General features: G+C 34.7%; 3 protein-coding genes and 1 pseudogene across 3 annotated transcripts; 3 read left to right on the forward strand and 1 right to left on the reverse strand.

The window, feature by feature from the left end:
• Positions 2,448-5,373, forward strand: LOC107638860 (protein POLLENLESS 3-like). The gene is made up of 5 exons (XM_016342259.2): positions 2,448-2,833; positions 3,090-3,302; positions 3,657-3,805; positions 3,897-3,965; positions 4,060-5,373. The coding sequence occupies exons 1-5, from the start codon at positions 2,486-2,488 to the stop codon at positions 5,150-5,152; spliced, it is 1,872 nt and encodes a 623-aa protein (XP_016197745.2). The 5' UTR covers positions 2,448-2,485; the 3' UTR covers positions 5,153-5,373.
• On the forward strand, positions 6,055-10,925 carry LOC107638862 (histidinol dehydrogenase, chloroplastic). The gene is made up of 13 exons (XM_016342262.2): positions 6,055-6,467; positions 6,564-6,616; positions 6,762-6,834; positions 6,947-7,048; positions 7,390-7,491; positions 7,609-7,680; positions 7,752-7,814; positions 8,719-8,760; positions 9,206-9,265; positions 9,375-9,485; positions 9,581-9,751; positions 10,039-10,129; positions 10,473-10,925. The coding sequence occupies exons 1-13, from the start codon at positions 6,189-6,191 to the stop codon at positions 10,748-10,750; spliced, it is 1,497 nt and encodes a 498-aa protein (XP_016197748.1). The 5' UTR covers positions 6,055-6,188; the 3' UTR covers positions 10,751-10,925.
• Positions 11,740-13,138, forward strand: LOC107636035 (annotated as a pseudogene).
• On the reverse strand, positions 14,600-16,406 carry LOC107636036 (pentatricopeptide repeat-containing protein At1g51965, mitochondrial-like). Its single transcript, XM_016339569.1, has 2 exons — positions 16,204-16,406; positions 14,600-15,098 (listed from the first exon to the last, which is right to left on the reverse strand). Exons 1-2 carry the CDS (start codon positions 16,404-16,406, stop codon positions 14,600-14,602), a joined length of 702 nt encoding a protein of 233 aa, XP_016195055.1.

Raw genomic sequence — 17,734 nt, forward strand, 5'->3', positions numbered from 1 at the left:
TGTTACATCCAAATATCTTCGTTTTACACCCAAATTTGTTACAAATACAGAAATGAGTTATGCTACGTGTACACTAAAATTAGCCACCAAAGTCAGCCACCAGTATAAAATACATACTGTAATACAAATATACATTGAAATAAATTAAACCACACATGTATTTATACACAAATACATTGGTGGTTGGTTTTATTAGTAGTTGATTTTAGTGTACAAATAACATTTTTGTACATAAAAATGTTTCCTCTAATGCTACATTTTTCTTCTGAATTGAACCACACCTCAGCCACTTGATTGGATTTAAAACAATAAAAGGAGGAGAAGACTTGTAAAGACTTGTATGAGAAAAACGCTTGTATGTGGAGAATAAACTGCTTATCAATACCATAGAGGGGCTGCAAAATACACAAAAATACACCATATTAAAACAAGCATAAACTATAAAATGCAAATAGAACTATAAAACCATCATAAAAAATAACAAAAATCAGATTCATGAATCATCATTAAACAGAAACTAAAACAATTCACTAAGAGAATAAGACAATTCATCCTCAGTGAGATGAAAAGTTATAAACTATAAATATACCTAAACTTTCCTAAAATACACCAAAATATTCTTGATTTACACCTGAACGTCTGATATAAAATGCAAAAAATTCATCAGAACTAGTACATTAGATTTAATTCAAACAAGGAATAATAAACAGCAAATTTCACAGACAAGGTTCACGCATTATTCAACTATACAATTATAAACTACTAACTGGATTCAAATTCAAATTCAATTATTAACTGGAATTAAACCACACCTCAGAAACTTCATTGGATTCAAATTCAAAATCTACTTCGCTCTGGTTCAGCTGATAATCTGAAGTTGAATTATCCATTATCTTCAAAACGATTTCAGAGCTTAATTTCAGAAACAATGGAAAACGAGAAAAACGAAGAAAGAGAACAGAGAGAGAACTTACGTAAACGGCAAAGGAGAAGGGAGAGAGAAACACACGAAAGAGATCGAAGAGAGAAGACAAGAAAACGCAGAAGGAATTCAAAAAAGGAAACGAAAATCCTTTCAAAAAAGGAAGTTATATATTTGTGCATTAATTAATTGAAAAATCTGTTAAGGAGGTGCGTGAAACATACATGCCATAAGAAGCAAGTTTTACGGATTAGGAATTTTCAAGACTTGTACTTATATAGTGAAAAGGCTTGTATGTAGAGATTAATCCTAAAAAAAAATACATTAAGATATTAAGATTAAACCAGAGATCCCACAAATCAATTTTTAATTATCTAGTTCTATCACATATGTTAAACAATAACAAAAATTATAAAATCTAAAAATTTTAAATTTAAAATAACTACTATATTTTTAAGTAAGATTAAAAAAATTAAAATATTAAATATATAATTAATAATAGTTTGATAAAATTATTTATATAAAAAAATTTTACTATAAAAGGATTAATTTCATTCATTTTTAAAATTTTAAGGATGAAAATGATTTAGGTGTATAATTTCAGAAATTAATTTGATTTTAAATAAATTTATGATGTATCAGATAACTTGTGGTATGTCACATGTCATTAACCTGATACATTGCCAATTATTTTGTGACACGTGACATTAATCTATTACGTCATGTCACATGACACTTAACATGACATATCATCATCCAACTAACGAAATGACTAATTTAATTTATATTTTATCTTTTAATGACTAATATAATTAATTTAATCTTTTAAAAATTAATTTAAAAAATGAATTATTTTTCATAGATAAATTTAACTATTAACCCGTTTAGATAACCTTTTTTTTTTTTAAAAAAAATAACCATGCAGGAAATTTACTAGGGAGATAATTAAATAAAGGCAACTACTCCCATAAAGATGTTAAAAGTATATTCTCATGATGATCCTTGTTTAAAAAGTGTAACTTATTTGTTTAGCAACACTTTGAATAAAGGTAACACTTTTATTTTAAATAAAAATCAAGTCCTACAATCTATCATCCAATGAAATATTTTCACATGATAACATTCATAAAATCTTCATTCATAAAATCTTCATTGGAGTAGCCACCTTAGATAAATATGTGAATGTTGGTGTATTCTTCCAAACCATCTCAAAATTGGAGCGGCAAGTTACTTTATCATAGATGACCAACGGCAGGGTTTCGAAACAAGAAGGCACATGGAGCAGCAACATATTATTTTACAACAATGTAAATGAAAATTAATTCAATCAAAATGTCATCATTATTGTAAATGGGTGGAATAATCACATAAACTATCCAAGTTGCATATTCCATGCTTTCATTCAGAAGACCCAATACCTGATACTACGAATATAACTGGCTACATTGATGATCCATAAAACACCAGTAACTAATGCCTTAACAACAACAATAATAATATAATCGTGGGACTAGACACCAGGGGCACGTGTCATCCACAGGACCATCTCTCTACATCTATAAAATGTTGCATCTTTACAGTACAATTCACCTTTCTTTTTTCCCGGGAAAATCCTTGCTGGGAAAATTATCCCGTTTTTCTTTTCTTTCTTTTCTCAGAATGATGTTTGAAAGAAGCTCTCCTGCGAGGTGCTTTGTGACGCCACCGCAGCCACAGCCGTCGTGGACGACAAGGCATTCTTCTTCTTCTTCTTCGCGTTCTCCGAACATGGCACTGTCAGAGTCAGAGAGTAAAACATCATCACCATCAGTAGCAGCATCTTCTTATCCTCAGAACAAAGATGATCTTTTTCACGTGATTCACAAAGTCCCTGCTGGGGACTCACCTTACGTGAAGGCTAAGCAAGTTCAGGTAAATTGACAGGGTTTTTTTTTTTTTTTTTAAGTTTCATTTCCCGTTTTCTTTCTTTTTTGAAATTAGAGAGATGTATTAGAGCTAAGGAATACTTGCAATTGGGGACAGAAGAAGGCATTAAAAATGATTACCTAGGGGTCAATAAGTTTGATTGGAAGAATGCTAATGAAGTGTTTGATGATTTGTTTCTATCAGTTAATTTTGTTTCATGGAGTTTCTGAGATAAAAATGAGTTATAATCCTTGATTTGCAGTTGGTGGATAGGGATCCAGCTAGATCAATTTCCATGTTTTGGGCAGCAATCAATGCTGGAGATCGCGTTGAAAGTGCCTTGAAGGACATGGCCTTAGTTATGAAGCAGCTGAATAGGTCTGATGAGGCAATTGAAGCTATTAAATCGTTTCGCCATCTCTGCCTTCCTGAATCCCAAGAATCTCTTGATAACATCCTGGTTGAACTCTACAAGGTAAATCAGAACTCTTCCCCCTTTCTTTTTTGGGTGCTTTTATTATTCATTGGCTGAAGATAATATTCTACTGGATAAAATGTCAATGCAAGCTTTTCTTGGAAGAACCACACATGTCTTATAATGGATATGCTTTTGTTAAATAACTCTTTGGATGCTTCTCTTAACTGATGAATACGCATTTCTTGGAATTACCATATACTTTTCCTTGTTGTTTAGTTCTGTGCATAATTTGGACACAGGCATAAAGCAATATGGCGAATTATTTTCAGACCAATATGTTGTAAGCTAACATTTGTGTTGGATGAATTTCTCTGCATCTTGCATTTAATAGATTTGGTTATGTTGGTACAGAGGTCAGGGAGAGTTGATGAAGAGATTGCCATGCTCCATCACAAGTTGAAGCAAATTGAAGATGGTATCACTTTTGTGGGAAGGTCAACAAAACAGGCAAGATCTCAGGGGAGGAAGATCCAAATAACTGCAGAGCAAGAGATATCAAGGTGCATTTTGTTTTTAAACATGCTGTTTCTTCATTTTGTTTATGTAGTTTATAGAGGCCTTACACCTGACTATGAATCTCTCTTAATGTAGGATACTAGGGAACTTGGCCTGGGCTTACTTGCAGAGAGGTGACTATAAGATCGCCGAAGAACATTATCGGTTAGCTCTTAAAGATGGACTTGAAACTGCCTTTATACTCTTCTTTTTTTTCCTTTGAAGATAAAAGAAATGATTTCCATATTTGTTTCTGCAGAAAAGCACTGTCTTTTGAGGTTGACAGGAACAAGCAATGCAACTTGGCAATCTGTTTGATGCAGATGAACAAGATTACAGAAGCAAAATTTCTGCTTCAGGCAGTGACAACTGCCACAAAAAACAGGAAGATGGATGATTCTTTCGTCAAATCATACGAACGTGCCACACAAATGCTGAGTGAGATGGGGTCTTTGTCGTCATCAGCAAGGAATGTATCACAGTGTTCTCCACAAAATGGTCCTGTTGATGAACCGAAGAAGGCTCCAAATATCGGAAACTTGGGTGGGAGGAATTGGGAAGTGGCTGAATGTAAGACAGAAAATTGGTCTTCAACATCTGAGGTGGAGGCATCTAATGCCAGGAGGAGGTTGTATGAGTCTCCACCAGATCCTGCAAAAAGAGACCAAAAGGTCCCTTACAATAAGCCGAAAAGATGTTCGTGGGGATTCAGTAATAATGGATATCAAAGGGAGACTTGGGGAGATTTCCATTCAGATCATAGATCTTCATTTGGTAGTCCAAATGATTTGTCTGCACCTCCCAATGGAAAGTGGAGAGCAGGGACATTGGATAATCCTCCTGCAGATGGCAGTAACCAGAGATCTAAACCATCAGAATCGCCTCTCGTGGGTTTGAATGGCGATTTGGCAAATGTCACAGGCAAAAGTCAGGATTCTGAAATCTCTTCTGCTGCTGAGAAATCTGTTACAAATGTAAAAACCATAGAGAAGAAGAGCTGGGCCGACATAGCCGAAGAAGAAGAAAATGAAGAGCAAGATGATTTATTCAGTGGAGCATATGCAAATTATGGTGGTAAGGATAGTGGAGAGGTCAATGATGAGAATGCTAACTCAAACATTCTCTGTCAACAACAACCACCTGGGAATGGCATGTTGTCAAGGAATCCAACCGTGAGGCGGTCTTTGTGTTTCAATCCTGAACAAAGACCAGAATCAGCAAGCAAGACTTCAGCTTCGGCTTCAAACTCGGAAAGCCGAAGAATGCCTGCAATTCAAAGTGATTCTTCATTTACAAGGAGAAACAGATTGCAGGTTTTTCAGGACATCACTCTTCAGCCAGAAACCCCATGAGAGGCCATGAATTGAAACCAAAACTTTAAAATTTATTTCCATGGATAGAGGATTGTCAATATTTTGCATTGGTTTTGAGGCATTGTCCTATGATTGATTAGTTTAGCCTATTCTTTCATTTGTAACTAACAACCACCTTTGTATATAGATACTCATATATCCTTGTAACTCTAAAAAGTTACATCAGTTATCTAGAATCTGGAGGGAGTCACAATTTCTGCTACACAGTTGCGTTGAGTTTTGAAACAGTTAATAACTTTTGAATATGCTGAAAGGAACAATTTTTCAAAAAAATTATATATTTCTCTTTCCACATAAATCTGAATACAATAACTGTTTCTAAACATATATACTCTGTTCATTTCAATATTATGCAATTGATAAACTCAACCATCCAAATCCCATTGCCGTAGATGCAAATCTTTGTTCACAGAAGTGAAAATAAAATTCAACTTGATGTTAGTAACTAACTATTGGGATAACCCTTTCCTTTTGTACTCTTCCCTCTCTTCATGTGTCCCTTTGTATCTTATATGTCTCCATTTTTTCTCTTCAGAAAAAAAAATTCAACCTTGAGAAAGATGACAATGTCATTTATGCATACTTCATAGTACATAGGATCTTAGTATTTTCGTTTAAAAAGCAAACCTGTTACTTTACCTGAATTCAGAGATCTGTAACATGTTACCACAATAACATTAGTATTTCATTGACTAATATGTGGTGTCAATATATTAGTCAATTAGACAATTATAAACTAATATGAATTACTAAACTATTCCTTGAAAAATTATTGCATATGTTTACAAATAGAATTATAAACTAAATTATTTCTTCTTTTTTTTCGGGACGATGTTTATTTCTTACAAAAAGTTACAGACACAAAATGACAAAAGAAAATAAATATAAAAAAAAAAAAACAAAATTGCGTGTGATTCTCAGAACCCAGAGTCCACAGCCACATGAAACGAAGGCTCGAACTAACTTTCTCAGCCGCAAACCCAAACCCAAACTCACAGAGAGTGGTGTTCCAGTGATGATGATGATGATGATGAAGATAAACATACACTCTGCGATTTCAGCTTCCACCGACTGGAATTGCTCTTTGATTCGACCACACCGTAACAACACCCTTAGACCATTCAATTTTGCTCCCTCTTCTTCACTCTCTATGAATACTATTTCAAGTAACCGCATAACTTGCTCCTCCAATTCCCATTCCATCAAGACCTATCGCTTGTCGCAGCTCACAAACGATGAGGTTCTCGGACTCAAGACCCGGCCCCGCATCGATTTCTCCTCCATTTTCAGCGTGGTGGGTATTGGGTTTGCCCCACATTTGGTTTTTTGGTCACTCTTTTCAAATGGGGTTTGGCTTTTTGCCCTAAAGTTCCAGTTTTTATTTTTGCAGGTTAACCCCATTGTTCATGATGTTCAGAGAAGAGGGGATGCTGCAGTTAAAGAGTGAGTTTGGTGCTTCTTAAACTTTTTGTTTTACTGATCAGAAAAGGAATTCTTTGTTTTGTTATTTAATTTTGATTTGAAGTTTTAGATTTTTGTGTGTGCATTTTGAAACCTTCTTTTGAGTGTTATGTTTGTGGTTTTGTAGATATACTTCAAGGTTTGACAAAGTTGAATTGGATAAATTGGTTGAAATTGTGCCCGAGCTCCCAGACCCTGTGGTGTGTTGCATTTTTGGGACCTTACTATGATACTCTTGTTGCAAGTTCTATTTTAGTGGACATGTGATGCTTGTTTTGATGCTAACATATCCTTGTTTTTTGTCTTTTGTAGCTTGATCCTCATATTAAGGAAGCTTTTGATGTTGCCTATGGCAATATATATGCGTTTCATGCTGCTCAGAAGTCACCTGAGAGAAGCGTTGAGAACATGAAAGTATGTCAATGCTGATTCTGTGCTTCGTGCTTCCCTTGGGCAAATTCTTACTATGGCTATGTACAATTTGTGGCATAGTTTGGTTTTGTGAAATTACATGTTAAGTAGCTTCATGTACATTTAGGAGTAATAGTAAATAGCGCTAGATAGATCAATTGGATAGAATACTTTTGATGAATCCTTTTCCTTGATTAGTGTCTTGCATTCATTCTTTTAAGCGATATCGATTTTGTAGACGTACTTCATATCTTTCCATTATCATGCTTCCATGCTTGCCCCTTCTTGACTTTGTTTTGCCGCTTATTATTCGTGAGAGTCTTGAGTTTTGTTAAATATCTCAGGGAGTCCAATGCAAGAGAGTTGCAAGAAGTATTAATTCCGTGGGTCTTTATGTTCCAGGGGGAACCGCTGTGTTACCTTCAACAGCTTTGATGCTTGCAGTTGTAAGTTGAACTGATATTTTACTAGCTCCTACAATTCTTTGGTTTCCTATAGTTTTCATTTGAACATTAATGTTTATGTTCCTAAATTTAGCTTAGAGTCATTATTCTATATTACAGCCTGCACAAATTGCCGGATGTAAAACTATTGTTCTTGCAACACCTCCAACTCAGGATGGCAACATATGCAAGGTATTTTTTTTATGTTGTACGAAAAGTATAATCATTACGTTTTTCTTCTTCTAACCAACCCTTTTGTGCAGGAAGTGCTGTATTGTGCAAAGAAGGCCGGGGTGACTCACATTCTCAAAGCTGGAGGTGCTCAGGTTTGAAACATGATAATCAAAAGTTTCCTTGGGCAAATTCTTACTATGGCTATGTACAATTTGTGGCATAGTTTGGTTTTGTGAAATTACATGTTAAGTAGCTTCATGTACATTTAGGAGTAATAGTAAATAGCGCTAGATAGATCAATTGGATAGAATACTTTTGATGAATCCTTTTCCTTGATTAGTGTCTTGCATTCATTCTTTTAAGCGATATCGATTTTGTAGACGTACTTCATATCTTTCCATTATCATGCTTCCATGCTTGCCCCTTCTTGACTTTGTTTTGCCGCTTATTATTCGTGAGAGTCTTGAGTTTTGTTAAATATCTCAGGGAGTCCAATGCAAGAGAGTTGCAAGAAGTATTAATTCCGTGGGTCTTTATGTTCCAGGGGGAACCGCTGTGTTACCTTCAACAGCTTTGATGCTTGCAGTTGTAAGTTGAACTGATATTTTACTAGCTCCTACAATTCTTTGGTTTCCTATAGTTTTCATTTGAACATTAATGTTTATGTTCCTAAATTTAGCTTAGAGTCATTATTCTATATTACAGCCTGCACAAATTGCCGGATGTAAAACTATTGTTCTTGCAACACCTCCAACTCAGGATGGCAACATATGCAAGGTATTTTTTTTATGTTGTACGAAAAGTATAATCATTACGTTTTTCTTCTTCTAACCAACCCTTTTGTGCAGGAAGTGCTGTATTGTGCAAAGAAGGCCGGGGTGACTCACATTCTCAAAGCTGGAGGTGCTCAGGTTTGAAACATGATAATCAAAAGTTTTTCTGCCTACATAATTTGAATATATCATCCTCGTATTTATCTTTTTTGTTTATGTATCTACGTTGCATTTATTATCATGAATTAAACTAATGCTACTATTGCATTGGTTTCCATTATAGGCCATCTCTGCAATGGCTTGGGGAACAGAAACTTGTCCTAAGGTGTCTAACTTCTCATCAGAACTCTTCTCCTCCTATTTCACCGTTTAGTTAGTTTTTGTGTTTATCGGTATATCCAATTCTAACAAAATTACTAATTCATGATAGATATGGTGAAACTCATCCCCTAATCAGTCTAAATGCTTGAACTTCACATCCCTGTTGTATTAGTTGAATGTCTTGGTTTGTCTTATTTTGTCTTATTTTGTGGCAATGAATACATGGTGACCATAACTCTTGATGATATGTCAGAAGTAATTTATTCATATTTAAGCAGCAAAGCAGATACTAAATAGACATCGTAATCTGGTGATATAACAGTACTTAAATGTACCCATTTTCTTGAAAAAAAAAAAAGAAAGAGAAAAAAAAAAAGGAATCTAAGTACTTTGGAGTTGATATTTTTTTCCATCAATCTTTGACTCTACTTGTGGTGATACTCTTGTAGGTTGAAAAGATCTTTGGCCCTGGAAACCAATATGTTACAGCTGCAAAAATGATACTTCAAGTAAGCAATTAAAAAAAAAAAATCTCTGAATCTGCATCTGCTATTGTGTTTCATACTTTCAATCACAGAGCTTTTTTCTTCTCTCGTTTAATTTCAAAATCTTCTGCAGAACAGTGAGGCCATGGTTTCAATTGACATGCCAGCTGGTCCATCTGAAGTTTTGGTCATTGCAGATAAGCATGCAATTCCTTCTCATGTTGCTGCTGATTTGCTTTCCCAGGTTCAATGACTTTTTTAATATGCTCTTATTTCCAGATCTCTTGTGGTTTCTTTCTACATGACTCATTTCCTATGCACATAATTTATAATTTCCAGGCTGAGCATGGACCGGATAGTCAGGTTGTTCTTGTGACAGCTGGAGATGGTGTGGATCTGAACTCAATACAAGAGGAACTCAGCAAGCAGTGCAACAGTCTTCCTAGAGGAGAGTTTGCCTCGAAAGCTCTTGGCCACAGTTTTATCGTGCATGCACGTGACATGCTTGAGGTAAGTTTTTCTTTCTGTATAAGGATGATAATAACTGAACATAAGATAAAGAGAAAAACATTTTCTCTGGAATCAGTAAAAGTGATCACTAATTAGGTTTCCTTTTTGTATTTCCATACATGCACAGCAAATAGTGTTATGCCTAACCTAATCAAATACCCCATCCAAGTTTGGCCTTAAATTAGTTGGGGTAGATGAAGTTTGGCCTTAAATTACTGCTGTATTTATATCTGAATTCATCGATATCAAGCATTAAACAAAATTAAGTTTGTTTTTGCGTCTTTCAGGCTATCACCTTCTCAAACTTATATGCACCAGAGCATCTAATTATCAATGTGAAGGATGCTGACAAGTGGGAGAGTTTTATTGAGAATGCAGGTATCAGTCTTAAGTTCTCCTTTCTTGCTCTATTTATTTTATGTAAGGCGTGGAGGATTATTGGTTGGCCTTTGTGGCGGCTAGTCACGGATCTCTCACATCCCTTATTTTTGGAAGTATAGAAATTGCCTTAAAAATCGTCCTCAGGACATGTTTTTTGTGTCTCTATATTTTGGAATTACATAGATTATCTTAAAAGTTATCTTGAGGCAGGGATAATTTTTAGTTTTTGTTTCTTTCCCCTTCTCTAAACATTTTAGATCTTGATGAACCTTATTTTCACATCCCAGATCACAATTCAGGAATTATAGGTGTAAATAATGACTCTGATTTGCCTCTGCAGGTTCTGTGTTTTTGGGGCCGTGGACGCCTGAGAGTGTTGGTGATTATGCAAGCGGGACAAACCATGTCCTTCCAACTTATGGATATGCCCGGATGTATGGTGGCGTGTCACTGGACTCTTTCCTTAAATACATAACAGTGCAGTCTCTCACAGAGGAAGGTCTTAGAAGACTTGGACCATATGTGGCAACCATGGCTGAAGTTGAAGGTCTTGAAGCTCACAAGAGGGCTGTTACCCTAAGACTTCAGGACATAGAGGCCAGGAACGTTTCAAGATGAGATATGATTCATCTATTCTTAATTTGTTCCATTTCCGGAGCCATTTACTTGATGAGATTTACCTATACTTGTGTATCATTAACACATTAATAGCTGACAGTTGCAATCTCAAGTTTATATAACCCCTGAAGTTTTGTTATAATAGGAAATTTCTATGGCCCTGTTTTTAATTTTATTTCAATTGTTTTCTAACTAAAAATAAATAAAAAAATTACTTCTCTTATATTTAAGTTTTTAATTTTGATGCAATGTTAGTATAAAATTATTTTACACGTGCATCCAATCAAATAGCGTTACATTAACAAAAATAATTATCTTTTATATTGATTGTTTAAATAGTCATCCAAAAAAATAGTTGTGATTGTACTGATTTTGTAAAACGTTTCATACTGTCCGTACATTAAAATTAAATTCTCTATTTAATGCCAAAAGACTTTCTATCCAAATGTACTTATTGTGATTTAATTGTAAGTATAATATAAATGTAAAATTTTAGTAATAGGGACAAAGATAATATACGAAAATAATAAAAAAAAATAACATGTATATTTAGATATTCAAAATTTAAAACATATTAGTCATATTTTTAATAATTTAATTAACACATAAAAAATTATATTAATTTAAAAGTAGTTTTTCATTTCAATATTTTAAAAACATTGCATAATTTGTTTATCATTAATATTTAGTGTCTTGTTAGGCATTCCCTATCCATTAAATATATATTATATCAATTAAATTTCAAGAAAAATTATTAAATACTAGCTGATAGTCTTATTTATATTTTGAATAATCAGCTAATTAAATTATTATTATTATTTATTTCCTTTTAATATATATTCTATAGACATGACTGATTTTTTATATATTACGTAATATACTTGAAATAAAATTTGTATGAGAGCAAACACATTATTAAAATGAGAGCAATATATATACAGATATATACTTCCTACTTTTTTCTCTCAAATTCAATGGGGCAATTGCCCCCATACATTCATATGTGGATCCTGGTATAGTATTATTATAAACTACTATAGTCGAACAATAATTTATGTTGTTGAATGTTACTATTAGATTGACCTGAATAACTACATTAATTGTCGTTGTGGATGCTCATTGCAAAATTTTTTTCACTCTTCTTTGAAAATCACTCTTCACCATAGACCATAGTATTGATCTTCAAATATTTGAGTATTTGACCCATTCCCATGACCTGGTTACATAACATGGCCAAAATGGCATCTAGATAGACATTGACTCATTGACTCATTGCAAATTAGAAACGGGACCTTCCAAGTCTCGAGTCTCGACAACTTTACACACCTGTCCCTAAGTCTTGATTGGTGGCTGAATAATATTCTTCATTTCTATTCATACATGCTACCACTCTTCAAACTTGTGTCTATGTTTCATGAGAAGGGTAGATAACAATACACCATAGTAGAGTGAGACATGGCAGAGGTTGGTGAAAGAAAGAAACTGTCACATGGCCTCCTCTCGTGCTTCTTCTGTGGACATGGAATTACAAAAGAAGAACCGGTGCAATCAGCAGTATCTGACGAGGACGGAATCACAACAAGATCAAGCAGGACTTCGACGGCGGCAGCCGTGGATCACAACCTTCTTGGAAAGATCGCAGATGCATTTAAGGAGCTTGCAGAGGGGCAGCCGCCTCCAATAATGCAGAGGAGGCGGTGGAGGTTGCTGCTTTCTCCCGGGCATGTTCTTTCGTGGCTCCTCTTTTCGGTTTGGTTGGCTTCCATTTCAAGTTCATTGAGATGGATTATGTTACCAAGGTATTATTATTGTCATTACTTATTACTAATAAGTCTAGTTTTCATGCATATAGTGTAATAATGGAAAACCATATATGTGTACAACTTGAATTAGGTGAATGATCTAATGGAGGCATCCAAGTCATTCAAGACATTGGAATCAATGGTTGATGAGGATGTGAAAACCAATACGGTGAGAAAACAAGGTAGCCACTCGAGGAATCTATTGAAAATAAAACGTGGCCTTGACTTTCTCAGACTACTCTTCCACCAAATTCTACTTACAGAGTACGTACATACATACATACATACTCCTTTGCAATGATGATAGTGGAGATATTATTTTCTTTTATAAAAAATGATGATGATGGGTTGTGGAAATTGGTTTCCACTTTCCATGAACAAGATTGTAGATCCGTGATAGCGAGTATAATTGGTTTCCACTTTCCACTCTTTCTTGCTTTTACACTTCCTCATGGGGATAGAGTAGCATTATTATTCAGATCTTGGAACCTTTTGAAGCTATTGGTAGGTGGTAGCAATATTGCCGTGTTTGTCTTTTATATATATATTATATTATCTAATCTAGATGTAAGGGTATAGGGACAAGCTCCCACTATAATTTGAAATTTTGTTAAGTATTTTATTCAACTTTTAAAATTTAATATTTAATTTGGGAATTTTATATTAAAGGTGTTATAATGATCAATTTTTAAATTTAAATAAGATTAGTATTTTTTTTAAAAAAATTGACTTAAAAAAATATTATTTATCCATTGATGTTTTTTCTTTTAAAGTTAGTTTTAATTTTTCCTGTAATAATATATTAATTGAAAGAACTTTTTAAACTATAAATATCATCAAGACTTAATTGTATGGGATGTGAATTTTTAAATAATCATTTAGTGATATGTGTAGAAAAAAAATATTTTAATTGTATTGTTAAGAAAAAAATATTTAATTTTTTTAAAATATGAAACTTAAAAAAATAAAATTTTAAATTATATATTATTATTTAAATTATTATTTTAGTATTTTAATTTATTGATTAGATAATTTAAAGACTAATTATCTTATGTGACGGCTTCCCCTGCACTACTCCAATACATCGACAACATCTTTCTTTCAAGAGAATTGGGTATAGATTGGTGACCAAACTTACTGTATTCTGTTACTGTTTAAACTTTAAACAGAATGTGAATGTAATGCTTGCCTTAGAGTGCTCATTGATGCTTTGTAAGATGATAATTACATGCATAATTCCTTTGAATAATTCCTCTAAATGTAGTTTTGGATTCCTATTTACTGGGAAATTTTCTACAGAAAATGACTAGTGGCAAACTATTCTTGCTGTACTTTACACAACATCATTGTTGGTGCATAACTGCATAATGTGTATATCTCCCAAATTCTCACCCAACCGAATTATGAGAAAACAGAACAAAGTGTGGAAGCAAAAGAATAACTGCAACATCAACTTATCAAAGAATAAGGAAACAACTAACTTGAAACTGAATAATTAGCAGGAGAAAGAATATAAGGAAGGGGAATATTTCATTTCAGTTTCGTAGCTTTACATTTTGCAGAATACAACAGCATCCTAGAACAATGTGCAAAAAAGATATCCAGGGAAATGGATTCTAGATTTTCCCTATCATTATCGTTATTCTATACATGTAAGAAATGAAAATTTTATTTAAAAAGAGAAAATATTGGTTTGTCTTTGCCCCCCAAATTTTGTTTATCCTTGTATGAGCTTGGTATAGATACTATTATGAATCAAATTATCAGGATACACAAGAGATTAATAACAGAGAAGAGATACCTCTCATCACTGAATTCCCCCGATGCAGGAAAACTTGATTTCATAAATCAACATGATGTAGCTACGATTTCTTGAACATGTAGCTACTGCACTTGAAGCAGTACATCTGATTGGAACCAAGGTAGTTCACTTTCCATAATCATTTGGATTCTTTATGCCAGCAACACAACTATGGATTTAGCAGTGTTATAGCCCTGTGGACTCTTGGCCTGATATGGACATAAAACAACTACTTTGTCTATTGTGTCATCTTAAAGGGCTGACAACCCATCCTGTAATCGGGTTCTGCCTGCGAAATCTCAACTTGTTATGCCCGCCGCTTTGCAACCGTTCAAGCACCGCATATGTGATTGAATCCGGTGTCAATCCTTGCTGCTTAAGTTTTGCATAAAGGTCCACTGCCTCAGCAGTTCTCCCGCACCTTTCAAGACAATCGAGTAAAATATTATACGTGACCAAGTTAGGATAGCATCCCACTGCAAGCATCTCATCAAACAATTTACACGCCATGTCAACTTTATCCGTCTTGCCAAAACATTCAATCAGTGTACTATAAGTTACAACATCTGGATTCAATCCTTTCTCTTGCATTTCTCTAAACCTCATGTGAGCTTCATCAACATCCCCATTCTTTCCAAGGCAATTGATCAGAGAGTTATAGGTAACAACATCGGGCTTACAATTGCTACTCTCTAGTTCTTCAAACAATTTTACGGCAATGTCAACTTCCCCAGATCTACCAAAGCTGGAGATCAGAATATTGTATGTAAATAGGTTTCGGCGGGAAGGGTTAGGGATGCGGTTGTTGTAGTGGGAGAGGAGGATTTGGGTGGCTTTGCAGATGAGGTAGCGGCGGGGGAGAAACAATTTTCGGCAATGTCAACTTCCCCAGATCTACCAAAGCTGGAGATCAGAATATTGTATGTAAATAGGTTTCGGCGGGAAGGGTTAGGGATGCGGTTGTTGTAGTGGGAGAGGAGGATTTGGGTGGCTTTGCAGATGAGGTAGCGGCGGGGGAGTAGGTAGCCTCGGGGGTCGGAGGGGAGAGGCCGCGGAGGGGTCACTTCGGCGACGAGAGAGCGACCGGTTGGGGAGGTGGAGGTGATCTTGGCGGTGTACTTTGTGGCAAAGTGGCAGCGCGTGGGGAGGAGTGGGTGGTGGCAGCGGAGTGGGGTTCGGTTAGAATTTAGAAGAGAAGTTCAAAAGTGAAGCTCAATTAAGACCATTATTTCCGTTGAACAATTAAGAGTTAAGACCCTTTTATTTAAAAAATATTTTTTAAGCACAATACAATATGAGAATAAGAAAATTAACTCTTTCCTTTGTTTAAATAAGGGGTTATTAACGAAATTCATCCCTAAAATATCACTCATCTTTTAAATTGGTTTTTAAAAGATTAAATTAGTCATATTAATTTTTGAAAGATAACTTCGTCTATACTACACCTGCAGTACATAACTGATTTTAAACCAGGATAAAGGAGGAGGGTTGTGTTAGGCCTTCGACAGCTAATATAAAAACTTAGGTGAATCTTTCATGACATGAATCAAAGACATTATTGCGTTAAAGCTAGGTCATTGCCCAAAAGTAACACGCCTTATGGTTCGCATACAGTATCAAATGAGTAAGAGCCACTACATCGATACCCGAGTGTAGTATTAAATGAGCAAGCGTTCCCGCATTTTCGTGAACGGACAAGGGTAAATAAACTAGTTTATAAAAAAAAAGGTAAAGATAAAAGTTGGGGTGACAGAAGGTTGAGATTTGGGACATGGAACAAAGACACTCTAACAGAACAATCTATAGAGGTGGTGAATACCATGACAAGGAGGAAGATTAACATCATGTACCTACAAGAAACAAATGGGTCGGCGCAAAGGCTAGAGAGTTGGATACGTCCATATTCAAACTTTGATATACAGGAAATGTGAAGAATAGAAATTGAGTACGTATTATCGTGGATAAGCAGTGGAAGAAAGACGTAGTGGATGTCAAGAAGGTGGGTGATCGGATCATCTCTATCAAACTTGTAGTGGGAGGAGGTACTTTTCATGTGATTAGTGCCTATCCACTGCAAGTGAGTTCGGACGAGTAACATAAGATAAAGTTTTGGGAGGATCTAAAGAGTTTGGTTCAAGACATACTTTCAAGAGATAAGATTTTCTTAAGAGGACATTTAAATGGCCATGTTGGAAGAGAAAAGTGATTGGGTATGGAAGTATTCACGGAGGCCATAGTTTCGGGGTGGTCAATACCGAAAGTAAAATTATTTTGGACTTTTTCTCAACCTTTGACCTTTTTATCACAAATACATATTTTAAAAAGAGGGACGAATATCTTATAACCTATAGAATGACATGATAAGCTCTCAAATCGACTTTTTCTTGTTGAAGAGAGTCGACCGAAAATTTTGCATTAATTGTAAATTTATTCCGGGAGAGAGTTTAACAATACAACATAGGATACTCGTCATAAATTTTCGCGTTGAGTAAAAGTTGAGAAAAAGACATCATACAAGGACCCAAGGACGAGTGGTAGCAGATGAAAGGTGAAGAATAAAGAAGCTTACTAAGACCGATAGGAGAAGAGGCAAAGTGAAAAGGGGATTGAAGCATAGAGGAGATGTGGAGGGAGATGACAAAAATTATTAGAAGATTAGCAAAAGAAAGTTTTGGTAAATCTATAGAGATAGGACCAAGAGACAAGAAGTCTTAGCGGTGAAATGCGAGTGTACAAGAAAAGATAAAGGCAAAAATGGAGTGCTTTAAAGAGTGGTCTTTGTGCAACAATGCAGATAATTGAAAAAAATATAAGATGGCTAAGAAAGAGACAAAAGTAACTATTAGTGAAGTAAGAACAAGAGCATATGAAGGTCTCTACCAGTCTTTAGGCACGAAAGAAGGAGAAAAATATTATAGAATCATAAAGAGGCGTGAAAGAAGAACGAGAGACTTGGAACAGATTAAGCGCATAAAGAATAAAGACAGAAGGGTTTTAGCTCAAGATGAGAGGATTAATGAAAGGTGGAAGAGTTACTTCTATGAGTTATTTAATGAAGCACTGAAGACTCTTCCGAGTCTTGGTTGGTTATGTAGAAGGGAAGAAGATAAAAACTTTGACTACTATCGAAGGATTCGAGGCTTCGAGGTAAAAGAGGTTCTAAAGCAGATGCAAAATGACAAGACAATAGGACCCGATAATTGTAAGACCCAAAATTTTTAGAAAATCTTATTACGAGTTAATTTCAGGTTTATTTATTTATTAAGGAATTTATTTTTAGAAATTATTTTATAAAAATAATTAAATTTCAATTTTAATAATTAAAATAGAAATATTATTTAATTTTATAATTATCAAATTATTTTCTATAATTAAACTATA

Source organism: Arachis ipaensis, chromosome B04, assembly GCF_000816755.2.
Source record: "Arachis ipaensis cultivar K30076 chromosome B04, Araip1.1, whole genome shotgun sequence".
Classification (NCBI taxonomy): Eukaryota; Viridiplantae; Streptophyta; class Magnoliopsida; order Fabales; family Fabaceae; genus Arachis; species Arachis ipaensis.